This window comes from Chelonia mydas, chromosome 1 (genome assembly GCF_015237465.2).
Source record: "Chelonia mydas isolate rCheMyd1 chromosome 1, rCheMyd1.pri.v2, whole genome shotgun sequence".
NCBI classification, from domain to species: Eukaryota; Metazoa; Chordata; order Testudines; family Cheloniidae; genus Chelonia; species Chelonia mydas.
Window position 1 is genome coordinate 250,053,479 of NC_057849.1, and position 22,054 is coordinate 250,075,532.

A 22,054-nucleotide genomic window follows, 5' to 3' on the forward strand; every position below is an offset into this window, starting at 1 on the left:
CTTGGACTTGAATAGAAATTTTTGCTTGAGCAGGATCAAGTTCTGTGCAAAATTACTGTAGTGCAAAATCAGTTGAGATTTCATAGAAATCTTCCAATGGGGTGGATTGTTCTTCTGCAATTTGCCTATGCTGACACAGTGACCTTTAAATTTATTACCTTGTGAAGGGCAGAGACAAATTCTGTTCGGGATGTGTTTAGTGCTGGGGGCCTACATGACCCTGTTTTGAGACTTATCATTTCCTATGACTCCAGACAGCAGCAAGGCAACATAGTGACCAAGGAATCCAAGGAATTTAGACATTAAATATGTTTTCTAATGCTCTCTGCTAGATAACACTGTGTGACATACCAGGCATTAAGGCCTTTCTTCATTCTTTACCAAAACACTGGTGAAGCCATAATCAAAGAAAGCCTCATTATATGTGCAAGCAAGTTTCTCAGACTCTTGTTTTCCATTCATAACTGCATTACTAGACTCGCTGCTGGAGGCTGTAGCAGATACTCTGTGTAAAAATGAGTTCGCTGTGACTCTGATCACAAATCAGAAAGAGGAATTCACTGTTAAGCAAATGAGGCCACGACTTAGGAAGGCCCTGTGTGCTGATACTAGGGCAGCACAGAGACAGTGACTTACTATGATTCTTTATCCTTGAGTGCCAACAGGGTACTCAGGGTGGCATAAAAGAAGATATGGGCCCTGCCTTAAGGAGCTTACAAGCCACTGCAGATTCACATCTCAGAAAAGGCTAGCAGAAGCTCCTATCAGCTCGAGCAGAGAGGATGCTCTGTTGGTGAGGCTGTTGATAAGGATCTTCTGCATTCAAGTCCCTCAGCTGGGTGCTTACACAGCCGGATGGTGCAAATGGCCAAATTGGCATCTGCACAGCCACTTCCACACGGCCAACGTGTCCGGATCTGCTCCACAAATGCTGCACCAGGAGGCAGCTGTTTTGATCTACGGAATGGCACCATCTGTACATGTGAGGTCACCAGTGTACACACTGCACCCTCTGCACCCACTGTGCACCCTCTGCACTGCTGTACATGCTGCACCCTCTGCACACGCTGTACATGTGAGGTCACCACGGCACCCTCTGCACACACTGTACACCCTCTGCACTGCTGTACCCGCTGCACCCTTTGCACACGCTGTACATGTGAGATCACCAAAGGCTCTTGCGCAAAGTAAGCTGCCATGGGATAAGAGGGAAGGTGCTCTCATGGATTGGTAACTGGTTAAAAGATAGGAAACAAAGGGTAGATATAAATAGTCAGTTTTCAGAATGGAGAGAGGTAAATATTGATGTCCCCCAGGGGTCTGTTCTGGTACTAGTCCTATTCAACATATTCATAAATGATCTGGAAAAAGGGGTAAACGGTGAGGTGGCAAAATTTGCAGATGATACAAAATTACTAAAGATAGTTAAGACCCAGGCAGACTGCGAAGAGCTACAAAAGGATCTCTCAAAACTGGGTGACTGGGCAACAAAATGGCAGATGAAATTTAACGTTAATAAATGCAAAGTAATGCACATTGGAAAGCATAACCCCAACTATATATGTAAAATGATGGCGTCTAAATTAGGTGTTACCACTCAAGAAAGAGATCTTGGAGTCATTGTGGATAGTTCTCTGGAAACATCCACTCAATGTGCAGTGGCAGTCAAAAAAGAGAACAGAATGCTGGGAATAATTAAGAAAGGGATAGATAATAGGACAGAAAATATCATGTTGCCTCTATAAAAATCCATGGTATGGCCACATCTTGAATACTGTGTGCAGATGTGATTGCCCCATCTCAAAGAAGATATACACCTCTACCCCGATATAACATGAATTCAGATGTAACATGGTAAAGCAGCGCTCCAGGGGATCAAAGCAAGTTCGATATAACGCGGTTTCACCTATAATGCAGTAAGATTTTTTGGGTCCCTAGGACAGTGTTATATCTAGGTAGAGGTGTATTGGAATTGGAAAACGTTCAGAAAAGGGCAACAAAAATGATTAGGGGTATGGAATGGCTTCCGTATGAGGAGTGATTAATAAGACTGGGACTTTTCTGCTTGGAAAAGAGACGGCCAAGACCATAACAGGGTTCAAAAAAGGACTATATATATTCATGGAGGATAGGTCCATCAATGGCTATTAGCCAGGATGGGCAGGAATGGTGTCCCTAGCCTCTGTTTGCCAGAAGCTGGGAATGGGTGACGGGATGGATCACTTGATGATTACCTGTTCTGTTCATTCCCTCTGGGGCATCTGGCACTGGCCACTGTTGGAAGACAGGATACTGGGCTAGATGGACCTTTGGTCTGACCCAGTAGGGCCGTTCTTATATGCAGACAGTGCCATTTTGTAGATCATAAGAATGGCCACACAAAAGGGCAGCTTCCTGGTGCAGCATTTGTGGAGCAGGTCTGGACACGTTTAGGGGTAGACAGCATCATCTCGCAGGCTGAATCTGGCCTGTTGGACCCAGAACCCCAGCTGCTGATGGCACGACCCCATTTGGGGTCACAGCCCACAGTTTGCAACCTATGCGCTGGTGACTCTAGACTCTTAGGGTACAATGACACTGCAGCTGGAAGTGCGCTTCCCAATGCGGGTAGGCAGACATGCTAGCTTTAATGGAGCTAACAATAGCAGTGCAGCCAGGGGTAGCATGGGTGGCAGCTTGGGCTAGTTGCCCAAGTATATACTCAGGGAGTTCAGGCAGGTTCGAACTCAGGTGGCTAGCCCAAGCTACCTTGGGCTACACTGCAATTTGTAGCACGCTAGCTTGAGAAGAGCTAGCTCATGTCTGTCTACCTATGCTGGGAAGTACTCTCCCAGCCGCAGTGTAGACATACCCTTAGAATGGAGGACTCCTTAAAATAACACAGTTTGTATCGCATCTTATATTTGTTTCATTTTAATTGGATTATGTATGTTCTTTCTCAAGGCTACTAAAATCTGTCCATCACAACCCTTCAAAGTTTGGGATTCAGGAAGATAAACTGAAGCCATTTGAGAAGTTGTTGTTAAAACTGGAAGGCCAGTTACTCGATGGAATGATATTCCAGGTAAATAAATTTAGATCATCTAACACACATTCCACTGTACTGTGGGAAGCTGTATCCTAGGGACTTAATTTCTAAAATGTTGTATGATAGGATATTGATCTTCTGTAAGTGCTTTGATTTTCTTTGGATATGATTTAACTTTAGATATTTTCCTTCCAGCTACAATATTTCTGATTTTGAAAGTATTTGCTAAAACCTGAATTTTAACTGCAGCTTCTAATCATACCCCTTAATCATCATCATGCTTGTGCATATGACAAAATAACTTGTGGCTAAAAGGTAATTGTACCTTTCTTGTTCAGCCCAGAAATGTGCAAGTTCATAGCTAATATTTCTTGCCAGGGAAAAAAACCTGAAACATGTTTGAAAATACAGTTTAAATGCATATTGTTTATAAGCCTGCTGTTAGCAGTCTTGTTGAAAAGTGACTGCATTTGTGATACTGACGTTTTAGGCATGGTATTTATTTATGTATAATATTTATGGTATTGACAGAGCCTAGGGAAAATTGTGTGTTGATCAAGCTAATTGGCGCACTGAATAGTAAATTATAAAGTCACAAATCAATAATGAGCCCAGACCTGCACTTTTGTTGTAGTCAGTGGGAGTTTTTTCTGAGTAAGAAATGCCATACTGTAATCAGGTTTGTAACAAGAATTTCATTGATGTGGACACAGTGGAAAAATGAAAACAGACACAGGCATGGAATTAAATGGCAGGCCACAACTTTTATTAGGCTTTAACACAAGTGACGGGTGCTCCCTGCCCATCACCCACACTCTCCTATACCAGGCATTTAATTGGTTCCAGTGCGGGGGTTACAGGGCTTCTTACCATATAACCCGTAATGCTGGGTAGCACTCTTCAGTCTACCCCCAGGATTCTGCTCTCTGAGTCCAAGCACCCTCCCCCTTTCAGGTGCAGCAGGATGGAGACCATGAAGACCACAAGGTCTCCACTTATCACATGAGCATAAGGCCCATCACCAAAATCCCAGGTCTGTTACCTCTGGGAACCATTCATTGCATTCTCTCAACTGTCCTGGAAACCAGCTGCAAGTTTCAACAAGTAAACAGCACCACCCAGTACCTCAGTTAGGTACCCTGCATGTTCATACTTAACCCACTGTGGCTTGCAGGTGCTGTGAGCCAGGCACAAAACTCCCTGGTCCTCCACCAGTTGGCCCATGGGAGAAAAGTTCCTTCCTTACCCCCTAAACAGGCAATTGGCTAGATCTGCAGCATCTATCAGGCTGAGTTCCCATTCCTCATATGGGTGGGTAGGGTGGGCTGCTGGAACGGAGCTGAAACAGGTTCCACGTGGCCCCTACACTGGGCTAAATCCTGGGGGCTGGGGAATGCTGACCAATCAGAATACCTCTTGCCCAGCTGGTCAATGGGTGCCTGAGGCTACCAGGGGAGGAGCTACCTATTGTCCCTTGGCGAGTGTCTCCTTTCCTTGCTGCTGGGACTGTCCCCACTGATGCAGGTGGATGGCATGTAGCGATGGCAAATTATGTAAGAAATAAATTGGATTCTACAGGCACGAATAGTCTTTCAAGCCAAAAATTCTGTGTTGTTCTTTTACAAACTTAACAGTCTTGGATATCTTGACCTAAAACTGTGTGGAGATCTTTGTTTTAAGTAAAATCTTTCTTAAACTTTAAATATGGAAATTAAAGGGGTTCAGATGGTGGGAATCAGTGTAGCTGCATTGTCTCAGTGGAACTATGCTGAAATACACCAGCTGAGGATCTGGCCCTTAATACTTAAATTTGAAATTGTAAACTTTTTTTTGATATGTTAAACAAGCATTAAAACAAGATAGACATTTCACGTTATGTTACACTTAGGTCTTTTCTAATTGTTATATCCTAATTAATGTCAGTCCCCTGCTCCTATAAATAACCTCCTAAATGCCAATTGTAAGTACACATTATTGTCAAACAGTTCAGTTTATTCAGCGAGAAATGCTTCTTACTTTATGGAATCGGATTGCTAGCTACGTAAGAAGAATTTTCCATTTTAATTCTCTCCGATGTCACATTTACACAAAGACTTTATTGTATGTTTAATTTGGATGGCTCAATGGGAATTTGTCCAGTATGCAAGCAAGACAGTTTTTTTCCTCCTTGACCGGAACAAAGAACGTGAAGAAAATATTAAAACAAAATGATAAATTATTAAATATTTTCCAATATATCCACCAACATACTTTTCCTCTTTCCTTACTAAGGTTACCATATTATATGTGTCCTGTTGTTGAACATCTCAGCTTCATGATTCACATCCTAAAAACAAATGAGGCAATACCCTTGATCAGCCAAGAGCTTTTTAGTAATGTATTTTATTCTGGAAATGCATATAATCTCCCACAACTGAGTTGTCTGAGTGCCTTACATAAGCAAAACCAATCAATTACAAAACATAAAGCCCACATTCTTGCTAAAAAAAAAAAAAAAATCTCTTCCCCCCTCATTACTAAAATTCATTCAGTGTAATAAACCAGACAAAACACATCTGAACATTGACTTCAGCTGTGTTTTAAATTGAAATTATGACTTTCCAGATTCATGCTATGAGACAACCTATTTGTAATAACAATATTCATTGAATGCCCAGACTTCATGGAACTAGCATTGTAAATGAGTCTTGTTTTCTTTCAGGCCTGTATAGAACAACAGTTTGACACTCTCAATGGAGGAGTGGCTGTCTCGAAGAATAGCACTTTTGCTGAAGAGTTTGCACATAGTATTCGCACAATTTTTGCAAATGTTGAAGCTAAACTTGGTAATTCAAGATGCGCTTTTTTTCATGCAGACTTCATTGTTTGTAAAAGTTTTTATATTGTTTGTCTAGAAACAGATTTCAAAAATATTTTCTTCTGTATGTATTTATACAAGGTGAACCCTCAGAAATTGACCAGAGAGATAAGTACGTAGGAATTTGTGGTCTCTTTGTACTGCATTTTCAGATTTTTCGGACAGTAGACAAGAAATTTTACAAATCGTTACTGGACATTGGCAAAAAGGTGAAGATTTTGCTGTTTCCTTTAATAATTTTAAAAATATATTAAAAGCAAAATGAAATTAATTATATTTTAGTTTTTATTAAAATGCAGTATGGTTAGGTTTTTCAAAAGTAAAACATAATTATTCTGAGTACAAAAGGAGGTTGTGTCTACCTCATCTCCATTTCTTTGCTATCAGTATTTGATGTGTCAGCTTTAATATTATTCTAACTTTTTGAAAGCTTATTTTTGGATAAGTTGACTTATTTACTCTCTTGATGGTTTTAGATTGGGTTACAAGCTTGGCTAAGTTACAGAAGTGAAATGTTTTGATTTTATTAAAGATAGTTAATGTTCTTGAGGAGAAAAAATATTTTTTTATTGTGGTTTCTATTTGTGTATTTTTTCTAGCATATTAGGGGATTGAGGAAAGACTTTGTACCTTAACGCTTTGGCCGTAAGATTTCCTGGCATTCGTGCAAAGTGGAAAATCTTAACTACAGTAGAATATATTGTAGCTCATTCAGAATACATGAACATATGAGCAGTGTGTGGCTTAACACACCAGAGAAACATTTACAATAATAATTCTGCATATTGATGTAAATATATGCTTTTCAGGGCAAGAACTTTTTTTTTTAAATGCATAGCACTTGTGCTGCATACAAAGAATAGTTGATTAATACTGTTAAAGTTTTGCACTCTTTCTGACGTATAACAAATAGTTCAAGTAAAAACGTTCTGAGCTTGTGGGGAGTGGTATAATGTTGATTTCTTTTTTTTTTTTTTTTAGATTTTTGTGACTGGAATTAATTTCATGTCAATCCTAATTATTAGGAATTGCTACCCATTTGTTTGATTTTAATTTTTTCTCCTCTCTTGGTGCTCTAGGTGCCCGCCATCACATTAACTGCTAATATTATTTGGTTTGCTGATAACTTTCTGATCCAGAAAATGCCAGCTGCTGCCAAACTTCTGGATAGGAGAAGCCATCATGCGATTAAAACTCAAAGGGAGAGTTTTCTACAACAGAAGGCTCAGTTACTTACCAAGTAGGTTTTATAAAGCACCTTTTGAGATACTACTTATCATCATTAACAAACTTAGAAGAACAAGATGAACATGATATATTGGGGAAAAGTCAACGTGGCTTTTGCAAAAGGAAATCATGCCTCAGTCTGTTAGAATTCTTTGAGGGTTTCAACTTTCAGAAAGCCTTTTACAAGGCCCCACACCAAACACTCTTAAGCAAAATAAGCAGTCATGGGATAGAAGGGAAGGTCCTCTCATGGATCCGTAACTGGTTAAAAGATAGGAAACAAAGTGTAGGAATAAACATCAATTTTCCCAGTGGAGAGAGATGAAATAGCAGGGTCCCCCAAGGATCTGTACTGGGACCAATGCTATACAACAGAAAAGAGCTGGAAAAGGGGGTAAACAAAGGGGTGTCAAAGTTTTCAGACAATACAAAATGACTCAATAGTTAAGTCCAAAGCTGTCTGTGAAGAAATACAAAGATGACAAAACTGGGTGACTGGGCAACAAAATGGCAGATGAAATTCAATGTTGATAAATGCAAAATGTAATGCACTTTGGAAAAATTAATCCCAACAATACGTACAAAATGATGGGCTCTAAATTCGTTGTTACCTTGCAAGAAAGATCTTGGAGTCACTATGGTACTTCTCTGAAAATATCTGTTCAGTGGTAAGCACCAGTCAAAAAAAAGTTAACAGAATTTTAGGAACTATTAGGAAAGGAATTAGATAATAAGACAGAAAATATCATAATGCCACTGTATAAATCCATGGTACATTCACAGCTTTAATACTATGTGCAGTTCTGGTCACTCCATCTCAAAAAAGATATATTAATATTGGGAATGGTACAGAGAAGGGCAACAAAAATGATTAGGGCTGAAACAGCTTTCAGATGAGGAGGAGTGATTAAAAAGACTGGGACTGTTCAGTTTAGAAAAGAGATAATTAAATGGGAATATGATAGAGGTCTATAAAATTATGAATGGCATGGAGAAAGTGAATAGGGAAAGTAATATATTTTTTTTAATTGGACCCACTGCTGTTGGTGAGAGAGTCAAGCTTTTGAGCTTACACAGAGCTCTTCTTCAGGACTGGGAAACGTACTCAGAGTGTCCACTCAGTTGTGATGCACTGCGTACATTTCCCAGACCTGAAGAAGAGCTCTGTCTAAGCTCAGAATCTTGTGTCTCTCACTTACAGAAGCTGGTCCAATAAAATATATTACTTCACCCACCTTGTTTCTCTAATACACTGGGACCAACATGGCTACACCAGCACTGGATACATAGGGGAAATGTTACTTAATCCTTCACATAATGAAAGAACCATGGTCATCCAGTGAAATTAATAGGCAGCAGGCTTAAAACAAACATAAGGATGTACTTCATACAACACACAATCAATCTGTGGAACACCTTGCCTGTGGATGTTGTGAAGGCCAAAAGTGTAACTGGGTTCAAAAAAGAACTAAATCATGGAGGACATGTCCATCAGTGACAATTAACCAAGATGGTCAGAGACGCAACCACATGCTCTGGGTGTTCCAAAACCTCTAACTTCCAGAGGCTGGGAGTGGATGACAGGAGGTGGACCTTTGATGATTGCCCTGTTTTGTTCCTTCTGAAGCAACTGGCACTGGCTACTGTTGGAAGACAGAATATTGGGCCAGTTAGACCATTGGTCTGACCCAGTGTAGCCATTCTTATGTTCTTAGCTTTTCATAATATCCAGTGTAATCAGTATATGCATCCTCTACAACTGCAGTATTTAAAACAAATTATACAATACTGAGTCAGGCATTAATATGGTAACAGATTATATAGATTATCTTTGTTTTATGGTTTAAACTTGGTAAAACTTTTTACCATGAAAGAACTTAAATTTTTTTTTACACAGTTTATTTGTCGATTTAGTCACTACTTTAATTTTTTTTTAAAAAAATGTAGTGCATCTGAGTGGGCTATTCATTCAAGGTATTAACAATGAGATCTTCTGCAACATGGCCTCTGTTAAGAAAATGGGAGGACTGAAATACCAGGAGACCTAAGTTTTTTAATTCTGACTCTGACTTGGGTTAATTGTTCGAGCTCGTACAAGTCTCTTAACTTCTGTTTCTTAGTTACCTCACTTGTCACATGCAGGCTAGTACCTACCCTATGGAGCATTTAAGGTTGTGTTTGAGGCACTCTAGTTCCCATTGCAAAGGGAGCAAAGTATTGCATATGGAGAATGAATAGTCCTATGCATTTTCCTTGGGAGGGACGCGCCATCGATGCTTGGTAATGGAAAAGGGGAAACGGCATTCAGCTGCTCTCTGAAGTGAGTAACCTGTTTTTCTTTCTCCAGAGAGATGCAGTCATATTATGTCTTTGTGAGCTCATGGATGACAAAAATGGAATCTATCTTGTCTAAGGAACAGCGGATGGATAAGTTTGCTGAAGACCTTTCTAACAGATGTAATGTCTTTATACAGGTGGGTTATTTTTCACTATGCTGCTAGTTGAATTCTATGTAGTGTATTTGTGCTGCTTTTTGCATGAGGAACTGGGTGATTAGAAGGAAGCTAGTGAGTATTGAAAACGAATCATAGAAGTTATGTGGTCGTCTTAGCGTTCCCTTGCAAATGCACGGTTTTTCCCTGCAATATGTTCTCAAATGTGTTGTCCAGTCTAGTTCTTAATAGAACTAGAATGGTATAGAATAGAATGTTAGAAATGGGGCTTTCTGGGAAGTGAAAAAAGTAGTATGTCTGAGTGAATCTTCATGGGCTGAAGATGGAATCTTTCCAATGAAGCTTCAGTGATTTCCCAAGGTAGTTCCCATTTCCCATGTAGTCTTTCTCAAGTATAATGTCAATGCTGAGATGCTTACATTGAGGCAGGGATGAGGATCAAATTTAGTTGTATTTATTATATTCTTATTTCTGGCAACAAGTTCCAGGCTGTTGCCTGATTGTGTTGCACTTAACGACAGTGCTTTGGGATTCTCTCTTTAGCATCTGATGCGGTTAATTTTCTTTTCTGGTAAGAGTGCATAGTTTTGCTGTATGTATACATGATTTCTGCATTTATTTCTTTCACATTTTGTATGCCGCTTCCTGACAAAACATTGATCAAAAATAAATTCAAGTTTAATAGAGAATGTACAATAGACACAACACTAGTGTCTTCCCCATTAATTTGTCGCAGCTCTGTCCTCACTTCTGCCTTTGTTGATGGATACTGATAGTTCCAGGTTTCAGTATCAATTTCTTCCTTCTGAGCTCACAGTATACATGAAAATTTTTTTTTTTATACTTAAACTCTCCTTAAAATGAGAATAAATAAAGAATTAAGGATCTGAAGATATCCTAATGGGAGAATCTATTCTTCTCATTTGGAGTAGTTACTTTTAATATGCTGTGCTATTTTTCTCTATACCAAATTGAAAGTTTCACCTTTAACTTGCTATATTTCTCCAAGTTTTTGCTGTATTCCATTTGAAAGATGTGTTTTGAATACTTGGATGCTCTTCTGGACTTTCTGGATGTAGCCTAAATTGATTGAAAGAGTTTGCACATTTTAACGCCTATGTTAGTGATATTCTTTGGGTTTTTTTCAGTTTTCCATTCCTTTGTTTTTTATTTTGAAATATGGATTTTTAAAGAATTTGTAGAGGTTTACAATGACTTCATATATCTTACTGATTTCACTTATCTCTTGGGGACTATGCAACTGTTTTTGCTCATCCTAGTCCAATTTCTCCACCTTGATGCCTCTCTTGGTTGGGTTTAGGGTGAGCAGATAGCAAGTGTGAAAAATTGGTACGCTTTTTTTGGGGGGTGGGGGTGGCAGGGCGGTATAGTTGCGTATATAAGACAAAGCCTCTAATATCGGGACATTTGGTGACCCTAGTTCGGTTACAGTGAACTCGAACTGTGATTAGTCTGTCTGAATGCTTGGTTCACTGGCTTGTGATTTAATTGTACTGATTGTTCCTAAAGCTATAGTTAGCTGACTTAATGACTTGCTGATTCCTTTGCAGCTTCATAATTGCAAACTAAATGACAGATCTTCACTTCCAGTTTCATGTGACTATACAAGCTTGGACTGTCCATAAGAGAGCTGCTTATGCTCTGGAGGGGCTAGTGAAAAGGCAGGAATTTATGTTCTGCATGGTAATAAAAAAATAGAGAATATTTACTTGTCTGACATTACTGTGGAGATTCTTTTTTTCCCCCAATTTGTTTCTAGGGTTTTCTTTATGCTTACAGCCTTAGCACCATCATTAAAACCACAATGAATCTCTACATGTCAATGCAAAAACCTATGACCAAAACCTCAGTGAAAGCATTATGCAGACTTGTGGAACTTCTCAAGGTAGGTTATAGGATTGCATTATGATTTCATCTAAGCATTATCATAGAGCTGCTGTGAGACACCACATGCAAAGAACTGAGTGACAGAATACTTCAAAGTGACTTCTACTTAAAGGTTGGATGGGATGGAGGAGAGAAAGGGAAGATATATTTATGTAATTTCTAAATACCTTCCACAGTTTGCTTTTTATCTCAATCCTATTTTTTTGCAGGGAAAGATGTTCACTGTTTTGAAGAGTATCTTTCTAAAGTTGAGCTGAAATAGAGAAAACACATAGGGCTAAGATTTTAAAAGAGAAATGGTTACCTCAAGTTAGGGTCTGAAAACCATATATGGATGTCTTAATAAGTGGCCTGATTTTTTGCAAAAGTGTTGGGTGTTCATCATCTCCAGTTAATCTAAAATATAAGGGTGGTGAAGGGAAATCCTATATTGCCAGGTGGACAGTGTGGTTAGTATAGAAAGAAATTACTTAAATTGCCACTTTATAATTAATATGAACCACTGTGTTTTGGAACTGACTGCAGGCAATAGAACATACATTTTATAGAAGAAGTATGGTTGTGGCAGATTCTGTGACACACATAACTCAGCATCTCCAGCATCAGGCTCTTAACTCTATTTCTATAGCCAAGGTATGTAATCCAAGTTTCAATAGTTTCATTTAACCTCTCATTCAAAATCAAAATTTTTTGTCTGATTTGAAACTGTCTGTGGTCTCGCTCCACCCTGTCCATTACAATTTCTATTGCTGCTGTTTTTATTATAGCACTTAAGAACCCTAACCAAGAATCAGGGCCCCATTGTTCTAGTCACTGTACTGACATGCAACAAAGATGATATTCCTGTTATGTCGCTCCTCTTTCTTCCCCCAGTGGCACACACTCTCGCTCCATTCTTGTATCCACTTGCTCCTCGTGTCTTGGCCTTGTTCTGATCTTTTCATGTGACTAGGGCTGTCAAGCAATTAAAAAAATTAAATGCGATTAAGTGCACAATAAAGTGCACTGTTAAACAATAATAGAATACCATTTATTTAAAGATTTTTGGATATTTTTGACGTTTTCAAATATATTGATTTCAATTACAACACACAGTACAAAGTGTACAGTGCTCACTTTTTATTTATTTTTGATTACAAGTATTTGCACTGTAAAAACCCCCCAAAAGAAATAGTACTTTTCAATTCACCTAATACAAGTACTGTAGTGCAATCTCTTTATCGTGAAAGTTGAACTTACAAATGTAGAATTATGTACAAAAAACGGCATTCAAAAACAAAACAATGTAAAATTTTAGAGCCTGCAAGTCCATTCAGTCCTACTTTTTGTTCAGCCAATCAAGTTTATAATGTTGTTTATAATGTCACCTGAAAGTGAGAACAGGTATTCTCATGGCACTGTTCTAGCTGGCATTGCAAGATATTCACGTGCCTGATGCGCTAAAGATTCATATGTCCCTTCATGCTTCAACCACCATTCCATGGGACATGCTTCCATACTGATGATGGATTCTGCTCGATAACAATCCAAAGTAGTGCGGACCGACTCATGTTCATTTTCATTATCTGAGTCAGATGCCGCCACCAGCAGAAGGTTGATTTTCTTTTTTGGTGTTTCAGGTTCTGTAGTTTCCACTTTGGAGTGTTGCTCTTTTAAGATTTCTGAAAGCATGCTCCATACCTCGTCCCTCTCAGATTTTGGAAGGCACTTCAGATTCTTAAACCTTGGGTCCAGTGCTGTAGCTATTTTTAAAAATCTCACATTGGTATCTTCTTTGTGTTTTGTCAAATCTGCAGTGAAAGTGTTCTTAAAATGAACAGCATGTGCTGGGTAATCATCCGAGACTGCTATAACATGAAATATATGGCAGAATGTGGGTAAAACAGAGCAGGAGAGATACAATTCTCCCCCCAAAGAATTCAGTCACAAATTTAATTAACTCATTATTTTTTTAATGAGCGTCATCACCATGGAAGCATGTTGTCTGGAATGGTGGCTAAAGCATGAAGGAATATACAAATGTTTAGCATATCTGGCACATAAATACCTTGCAATACCAGCTGCATAAGTGCCATGCAAATAGCTATTCTCACTTTCTGGTGATATTGTAAATAAGAAGAGAGCAGCATTATCTCCTATAAATGTAAACAAACTTGTTTGTCTTAGCGATTGGCTGAACAAGAAGTAGGATTGAGTGGACTTGTAGGCTCTGAAGTTTTACATTGTTTTGTTTTTGAGTGCAGTTATGTAACAAAAAAAAATCTACATTTGTAAGTTGCACTTGCATGACAAAGAGATTGTACTACACAACTGGTATGAGGTGAATTGAAAAATACTATTTCTTTTGTTTGCCGTTTGTATAGTGCAAATATTTGTAACAAAATAATGTACACTTTGATTTCAGTTATAACACAGAATACAGTATATATGAAAATGTAGAAAAACATCCAAAATATTTAATACATTTCAATTGGTACAGTATTCTATTAACAGTACGATTAAAACTGATTAATCACAATTAATTTTTTTAATCGTGATTAATTTTTTTGAGTTAATCGCATGAGTTAACTGCAGTTAATCGACAGCCCTACCTGTGACTCCACAGATGGGTGCTGTTCTTTCATTTAGCCTGCCTGTTCTTTGTTACTTTATTACTTTACTGTTATTTTATTAAAGTGATTTGCGATGATGTGTATAAGCATGCAGGCTGTTACAGTTTTAGGACCTCACATATACAGTACTTTCAATGATTACTATATAATGTTAAAATTATTTAAAAGGAAAGGGTAGGGTAAATTTAATGCTTATGGAAGTGCCAGTTGTCTGATATAAAATGTACACAGGTGGTGTGCAAGCTTCCCCAGAAGTGGGACCAATGCACCTCACTTGGAACACTTGCTGTCCTTGGATTTCTGAAATACGTTATGTGGGCAAAGGGGAAAATGGAGTTTCAGCTTAGCTATCCTGATGTGAAATGCTAGTATATATGTTCTCTTGCAGCTGAACTCCAAAGGAAGATACATGCATGATGTAAATGGTGCTATTGGATTTTCCATTTCTTCCATTTCTCTTGTGCGCATAATTCTGCTCAGTGTTTAATACATTACATATTTAAACAGTAGATATGCGTATTTTTCAGATTCTTACTTAATATATCTAACATAAATTTAGCTATAATCTAGCACATCTCCTCCATCACATTTTTAGTATAAACAAAATGTTTGTTGTAGTTTAATAGACAGATCTAACACATTTCAAGGGTATCACTGTTGAACAGAGAACCAGGAAACCTGTCTGAAACAATAAAGCTGCTATGAAAACTACACATGCTTTAAAAAATGGGCAATACCCATATGGTTCAGATAATTGTTCTATAGTTTTTTTACAGCTTTAAATAAATTACAAGCTTAAAAAATAGCAATATGATCCAAGCGCACTAAAAGATTTGTATGTCAATCAGATACCAGGAATAAGAGATTTACACCCCCCAACCCATTGTATGAATAGACTGATGTTTAATTAATCCCCTTCTTAAAAAGTAAACAAAAGGCTAATATCAGTAAACAACAGCATAAAGTCACTTACTGCAGGCCCTCTGTGGTACCTGCTAATCTGTTAATGTGTTTTTCCAAATTAATGCAGCATTAGGGTGTACATAGTGTATTCTGCAGCACAGCAGTTGTTTTGCTGCATGTACCTGGAACATGTGACAGCACTGAAGGGGAAGAGTTTCAAGCTGAGCGTATATTCTTATAATCAGAGAAGGAATTCTCTCCTATTGCACCAAATCTTGCAGAGAGTCATACCTCTTTTGAATCAAGTCCATACTCCTAAATAGGAGTCTAGCCAGTCACTGATCACATTCCCACTGAAGTCCGTTGCAAAAAATTCCACATGCTGCGGTGGGAGCAGAATTGGGAGCTCACTTTGGCAGTTGGTCCTTGCTATGTTTTTCCGCTTGCACAATGTGATAGACAAGTGCTGGTTGTCTTGGGGACCTTCTTCATATGTGCACTTATAGATTTGTGGTTATTCAGCCCATAAAGTTGGGCACTGCTGGATTTCTTCCTACTGAAAGAAAGCACTCCTACAGGAACAGTAGAGATGGTGTATACAACAGAAGTGATGTGTACATGCAAAGCTATGTGCATGTTTCCACAATGCCTGTTTACTGTGTACCTGTCTTATGCCAGTGCTAAGTTATGTATCTTTACCAGCATTTACAATAGAGAATCCAATTAAATTTGGTAGGCGAAGTATTCTGGATTCACTTAGCTTGGCAAAGTATTCTGGATTCACTTAATTGGATAGAGAATCCAATTAAATTTGGTAGGCGAAGTATTCTGGATTCACTTAGCTTGGTTCAAAAGGCCTAATTTATAGAATATTACTGGAAATGGTGTGACAAGTGCCCAAATTTTCAAATAAAAGAATAGGCTGCTGCTTTTGGTCTCTGATAACTTTTCCATGAATATAAAATTTGAGCTGCTATTTTTGTTTCTCCCATCAAGAAAAGAGTAATTTCTGACAAAAAATACAGTGAGCAGCGCCTGGATGTGCTCTCTGCTCTGGTATTGGCTGAGAATACCCTCAACGGGCCAAGTACAAAACAGAGGCGCCTTATTGTTTCCCTTGCACTTAGTGTGGGCACACAGCTGGTAAGTGCAACTATTACTCAAACCCTCACTACTGTGTGTTGCCTTGTTAGCTGTAATGAACAGCTTTATCACTCAACTGTTATGACTTTTAAAGTACAGTAATTGCTATTTTCCAGTTAAGTAATAAATGACTCTACCCATTTTCCTCTGCTGTTTTTTTTTCTTAACAGAAAACATTTAAAGATGAAGAGCTGCTTCCCCTCCAAGTAGTTATGAAGAAACTGGACTTAATCAGTGAACTTAAGGAGCGGTAATCAGCACAAAAGGATGGGATGGGGGGAGGGGAGAAAGCAGCGTCAGCTCGTGTGTTGAGATTTCATGATGCAGTTTATGAAATCTTGCAGGATGTTCTGTGTTCTATACTTAGCTACGTGTAGTTGACTGTTTTCATGTACATTGAAGACCAGGATTGGCCAGAATGTGGGCCACAGAATTCTATAATGAAGTCTGTGGCTTCCCTAATCTTTAATAAGGAGGGGTAGCTTGCAGAAATGCAGGTCTTGTTGAGTGGTGCACCATGCTTTTTGTTTGATTTGACATGGACCATCACTTTTGGGGCCTATAGCCTCCTTGGTTTTTATACGTCCATATTAAAGATTAGGCTTCCTGCAGTATGTTGCATTTTACATAAAAACCTCCCTCCTAAGCTGGTGTAAATTGTAACTGGCTGGTGAAATGTTTAGTAATGATTTTGTGCAAACACTATTATACACACATTTTATTCCTAGAACCTTGATGGTCTGTGGACCTACACGTATGCTTTGGGCATGTCATGTAAACTCTAGTAACGTAAATGAATTTGTACCATGACAGCGTACCTTCTTAATGCTTTATAAACTGTCAACATTTTCAAGTTCAGTATCTACTGCTAGCATCAGTGAGGAAGAGTCTGCATGTGGCTCAGTATTTTGTCACTGGTGTACAAAATACTGAGCCAGAGACCAGAATAATTCCTTTTCTATAATGTTGCTGTAGGAAGCATAAAGATATCATTACAGAGGTTAGGTATGGTATACCTTGAAACAGCATTTCAGTAGCTTGATATGGTGCTTACAGATATGATAAGTGAAAATGGGTATCCATTTATCAAAGAGCTTACGTTTTCTTTTGAAGGCCAGTGGAAAAATAATAAATACCATGTACAGGTGTATCTTGAGCATTAGTGCTGTGAAATAACCTGTGGCATAGATGATTGTAAAAAACAAAAAAGGGGGCAGTGCTGCAAAAATACGGTCTTGCTGTCATGCAGTTCACTGTCCTTTACATGTTCTTTTGTGCTGCTTCGGGTTTTGTTTAATAACTAAATCTTGCATTTTAGAGTCCGAACACAGTGTGATTGTTGCTTCTTGTATTGGCATCGAGCAGTCTTCCCAATTTATTTAGATGATGTGTATGACAATGCAGTTGATGCATCTAGATTGCAGGTAAATACAAAACCACTGGTCCAGGATGTTAAACTTGATGAATCACTTGTCTGATCCACTGTGACAAATTTATGTTTAATCACTATTTTAAGAAATGGGCTTGCAAAAGGCTAGAACTGAATACTTGTTAGTTAATCTAATGGGGGGGAGGGGGCACGCAGGGACAGTAGCAAAAGATAGCCAATTCAAATGGGCTTACTTAACATTCTTTCCTTCATTGTTTTAGGATAACTGAAACCAAAATGGAATATCAGTCTTCCAATCGCATAGATGATTTTTAAAAAGTTTAAAGCTACAGTATACTAGGTTTTAGAAAAACAGTGAGGAGTCCGGTGGCATCTTAAAGACTGGACTCCTCATTGTTTTTGTGGATACAGACTGACACGGCTACCCCTCTGATACTTAGGTTTTACAATATTGTAGTGACTGTTCATATGAAATAAAATCAACTAGAAAGTGATCCTTGTTCTTCGGATTTGAGATTTTAAATTGTGCGAATTTTAGCCTTTCCATGCTAAATATTTTGATATGTTTGTTGACATATCTGTCTTATGGTTTGCATATTAGTTTCTTCCTGGTTTTTTAGTACATGTTTAGTGCATTACGGGACTGTGTACCTGCTATGATGCATTCAAGACACTTGGAGTCCTATGAGATACTTCTGGAGTGCTATGACAAAGAAATCATGGAAGTTTTAAATGAGGTAATTGTACAAGTTCGGGGTTTACTGTGAGTGGGGTCTAATGGTGACAGTTTATTTGGATTGTGTATTAAAGTCAGCTTTTATTGATTGAAATTTAGGATTTTATATAAAACCTATCTAGAAGTCTTTGAGACTGCTGTGAAGTATGGTGATAAGAGTAAAAAATGAACATTTTCTCAATCTCATTTTCTTACCTGGCCTTGTTACCATAGTATCTGAGTACCTTACCATCTTTAATCCTTAGATATCCCTGTGAGTTAGAAAAGGGCTGTTACCCCCATTTTACAGATGCTGACACACAGAGACTAGGTAACATGCTCAAGGTCACACGGGTAGAGCAGGGAATTGAACCCAGATCTCCCAAGTCATTAGTTAGTGATTTAACCAGTGGACCGTTCTTCCTCTCTCTCCAGTTCCACAACAAATGTAATCTATTCTGGGATTCTAGAGAAAATCTCAGACAAAATAATATATTGAAGGTTTTGCTAAACTGTACCAAGTCTTACTGGAAATGAACCACACCTTTCATAGTAAATCACATCTGTTGTAGACTCATTATACAAACCTGGGGTGCTCAACCTAGGATTGCAAACAGGCACTGGGGGCTTGCCACCGCCCTGTCCATCCCATATTGTTGGTCCCATCTGAGCTGTTGTAACAAACATGGTTTGAATTTGGTTGACATCAAATGGGTTTTTAATTAGTTTGAATGGTTGCAGTAATGAGTGTGTGTGTTTGCAGGGAATGGATGGGCCTCTGCTTAAATCTAGGTAGGAACCACACGGTGCAAAAAATTGTGGAAGCCTCACTTTCTAAATACTTCTGATTAGTGAATGTAAGTGGGTGTCCTAGAACTGACACTATTCATTTATTATCTCATCTCATATTATCCCTAATAACAAGTAGTTATCCATGTAGTTTCTGAATTAGGCCACGTCTACACTATCTGCCGGATCGGCGGGTAGTGATTGATCTATCGGGAATCGATTTATCACGTCTAGTGTAGACGTGATAAATTGATCCCCGATCGCTCTGCCGTCGACTCTGGAACTCCTCCACGGGGGGAGGCGGAGTTGACGGGGGAGCGGCGGCCATCGATCCCGTGCCGTGAGGACGCGCAGTAAGTGATTCTAAGTCGATCTAAGATATGTCGACTTCAGCTACGCTATTCTCGTAGCTGAAGTTGCGTATCTTAGATCGATCCCCCCTCCCAGTGTAGACCAGGCCTTAGTCCTCAGTTTGACTACAAGGGCATCAACATGGCTTCTTTTGCTAGTGCTAGTTCCAGTCCCTGGTACTCTCTGAAATTTTCAAACAAGGCTTTCTGCTGCAGGTTCACCTATTTCTAAGGTGTAGTCACAGTCACTAGGGTCATCAGCCTTCTTGCTCTGTAGGCAAATTTCATCTCTATTAAAATAGGATTTTGAATGGACTCTTAGCATCATTTTTGTCACTCCCTTGAATAGCACTTGCTGGACAAATTGTGTAAAGAAATAGAAAAGGATCTACGCCTTTCTGTGCACACACACTTAAAGCTCGATGACAGAAATCCTTACAGAGTTGGGATGAAGGATCTGGCCCACTTTTTCTCTCTGAATCCAATTCGATTTTTCAATCGGTTCATTGACATCAAAGGTAGGTTGCATTTAATATACTTTTTTTTTTCTCAGCACTTCTCCGCATCTCTATAGTTTCTCTGATAATCCTTCTGGTATTCCTTTATTTTCTTTTTTGCTTAACTATTTCCTTTACGGATTTCTGTATCGCAGTTGCACCCTAATAATAGCTTAGATACACAAAAGTGGCATAGTAAGCATAATCCATAGTTACTAATGTTGTGGCTCTTTACCCACCTCTAGTGGCTAGCTTACTTATAGAGGTTTAGGAGTTTGTTGCTTCTGAGCTAGTAGGCTTGGTCCTTCAGCTGAAGTAGTAGAGGCTCATGGCTTTTAGATCCAGAGGTTCTGGGTTCAGTCCCCACAGATGACCCTACTAAGGCTATTGTTACACTGTCTTTTCTTCGAGAGAGCCCAGTTTTAAGTGCCAGTGCAAGAATTTATGGATTTTCCTTTTTTGTTCCTTTGCTATTCCCCAGTAAATTAAGAGCTGCAGTTAATAGTTTAGTGCATACTTTATTATTCTTTTTTCCAGTTTATGTAACACACTACCTAGACAAGACCTTCTACAACCTAACAACTGTAGCTCTTCATGACTGGGCCACATACAGTGAAATGAGGAATTTAGCAACGCAGCGCTATGGCTTAATTATGACAGAAGCACATCTTCCCAGTCAGACTTTAGAACAGGTAAGGAATATGTGTGAGTATTGTATGTGCCACTTTATTCTGGAAGTCCTAGGTAATTATTCAAGGCTTTAACAAGGTACAGAAACTGAGGAACCCAAAATTAGAGGCCATTTTCTAAAATTTTGGTTGACACGATTTACCCAAGACTAACAAGTCTGTGGCATAACCAAGGTAAAACTCCTGATTCCCAGACCCATACTACTTCATTTTGAGCAGTGAAATGGTGTAATTAACAGTAAATGATTTTTTTTTAAAGTAGCTATTAATTTGTGAACCTTGAATATGGAGGCTTTTACACTTTTATTTGGAAGCTGAGAAAATGGTCCAATTTTTCCGTTTTTGCTTTGCACTTATTAGTTATGACTAAAGAACATTGACATTCAAAAATGTTAGAAGATACAAGCAAAAAACCTGAATTTTAATGTGACACTGACTATAAAACTTAAAACAAAACAAACCATAAAATAAATCTAGACCCTGAAGTAGCCCAGAACAAATTGAAAAGATATTTTCACAAAATTGAAAAGTGGTGATTTTCATACAGAACTAATTACTTTAATTTGCTTCCAAAAAGACTTTCAGGTAATTAATTTGCACAATTAGCAGTTACTTTGAATACATTTGAATGACTCCCAAGAGGCTGTTGTAATCCATTTAGGATTTTTGCCATATTGTTTCAGGGTCTGGATGTTTTGGAAATCATGAGAAATATTCATGTTTTTGTATCTCGCTACCTCTACAATCTCAATAATCAGGTGAGGTGTATTCTGTCCTTCTATGGATAGTTTATGTCTGATTTTTGTAAGCTTTGGTTTTGATATGGGGTAAATGATGACCTTTTCTTTGCAGATCTTCATTGAGAGAACTAGCAATAATAAGCATTTGAACACTATCAATATCCGGCACATTGCTAATTCAATTCGAACTCATGGCACAGGAATCATGAACACAACAGTAAGTATCTTCTGGACTGTTTCTTTTTAATCTGTACAGAACAGCATTGGAACTCCAGCATTTCCTGACCCTTGAGTTTTTAACTGTGCAGTTTTAGTATTGCATGAACATAGCTTTTTAAATTAAATATAACAAAGTAGTCCTCAAACACCAAGCAGTCAACATAAAAAGTCTCTTATGAGTTAAATTACTGGTATTTACTATATAAAGTCAGATCTTTGCACAAAGGCCACAGAAATGTCCTGGAAGACCTCTGAATTTCCCTAAAGATGAAAATAAAAGTTATCAAATAGAGGTACTATGTTTACAACACTTTAATTTCTAAATAATGGCCCTTATAATTAGAGTGCCATATATCACTACTTGTTAAAGTTTGGTAGGATGTTTTTTTTATAACATTTCATTTAAGCAGATCAGGAGAAATGTGAGGCTGATGTCTACTAAGTCAACTTATACTGCCATTTTAGAATTTAGGAAATGCAAGGTCATTTTTTAAGTGGCTTTCTGTGATGTATATATTTCACTTTACTTTGGCT

At 38.3% G+C, this 22,054-nt stretch overlaps 2 protein-coding genes across 5 annotated transcripts in view; one reads left to right on the forward strand and one right to left on the reverse strand.

Moving 5' to 3' along the window:
• The window catches only part of WASHC4 (WASH complex subunit 4), a 61,376-nt gene that overhangs the window by 19,623 nt on the left and 19,699 nt on the right, over positions 1–22,054 (forward strand). For all 4 annotated transcript variants that reach the window (XR_005222561.2, XM_037879958.2, XM_037879968.2 and 1 more), the window contains 15 exons: positions 2,944–3,064; positions 5,730–5,853; positions 5,967–6,094; positions 6,965–7,125; positions 9,460–9,586; positions 11,346–11,471; positions 11,999–12,106; positions 15,985–16,131; positions 16,302–16,381; positions 17,450–17,555; positions 18,142–18,258; positions 19,725–19,893; positions 20,410–20,564; positions 21,245–21,319; positions 21,414–21,518. Coding sequence is in view for 3 of the 4 variants with exons in the window: in XM_037879958.2 (XP_037735886.1) it covers positions 2,944–3,064; positions 5,730–5,853; positions 5,967–6,094; positions 6,965–7,125; positions 9,460–9,586; positions 11,346–11,471; positions 11,999–12,106; positions 15,985–16,131; positions 16,302–16,381; positions 17,450–17,555; positions 18,142–18,258; positions 19,725–19,893; positions 20,410–20,564; positions 21,245–21,319; positions 21,414–21,518 (1,849 nt within the window). In the remaining variant the exon portion in view is untranslated. The remainder of the gene's footprint in view (positions 1–2,943; positions 3,065–5,729; positions 5,854–5,966; positions 6,095–6,964; positions 7,126–9,459; positions 9,587–11,345; positions 11,472–11,998; positions 12,107–15,984; positions 16,132–16,301; positions 16,382–17,449; positions 17,556–18,141; positions 18,259–19,724; positions 19,894–20,409; positions 20,565–21,244; positions 21,320–21,413; positions 21,519–22,054) is intronic.
• The window catches only part of APPL2 (adaptor protein, phosphotyrosine interacting with PH domain and leucine zipper 2), a 93,339-nt gene continuing 76,290 nt past the window's right edge, over positions 5,006–22,054 (reverse strand). The window contains exon 21 of the mRNA XM_043542127.1: positions 5,006–5,354. Coding sequence (XP_043398062.1) covers positions 5,301–5,354 — 54 coding nt within the window. The 3' untranslated portion in view covers positions 5,006–5,300. The remainder of the gene's footprint in view (positions 5,355–22,054) is intronic.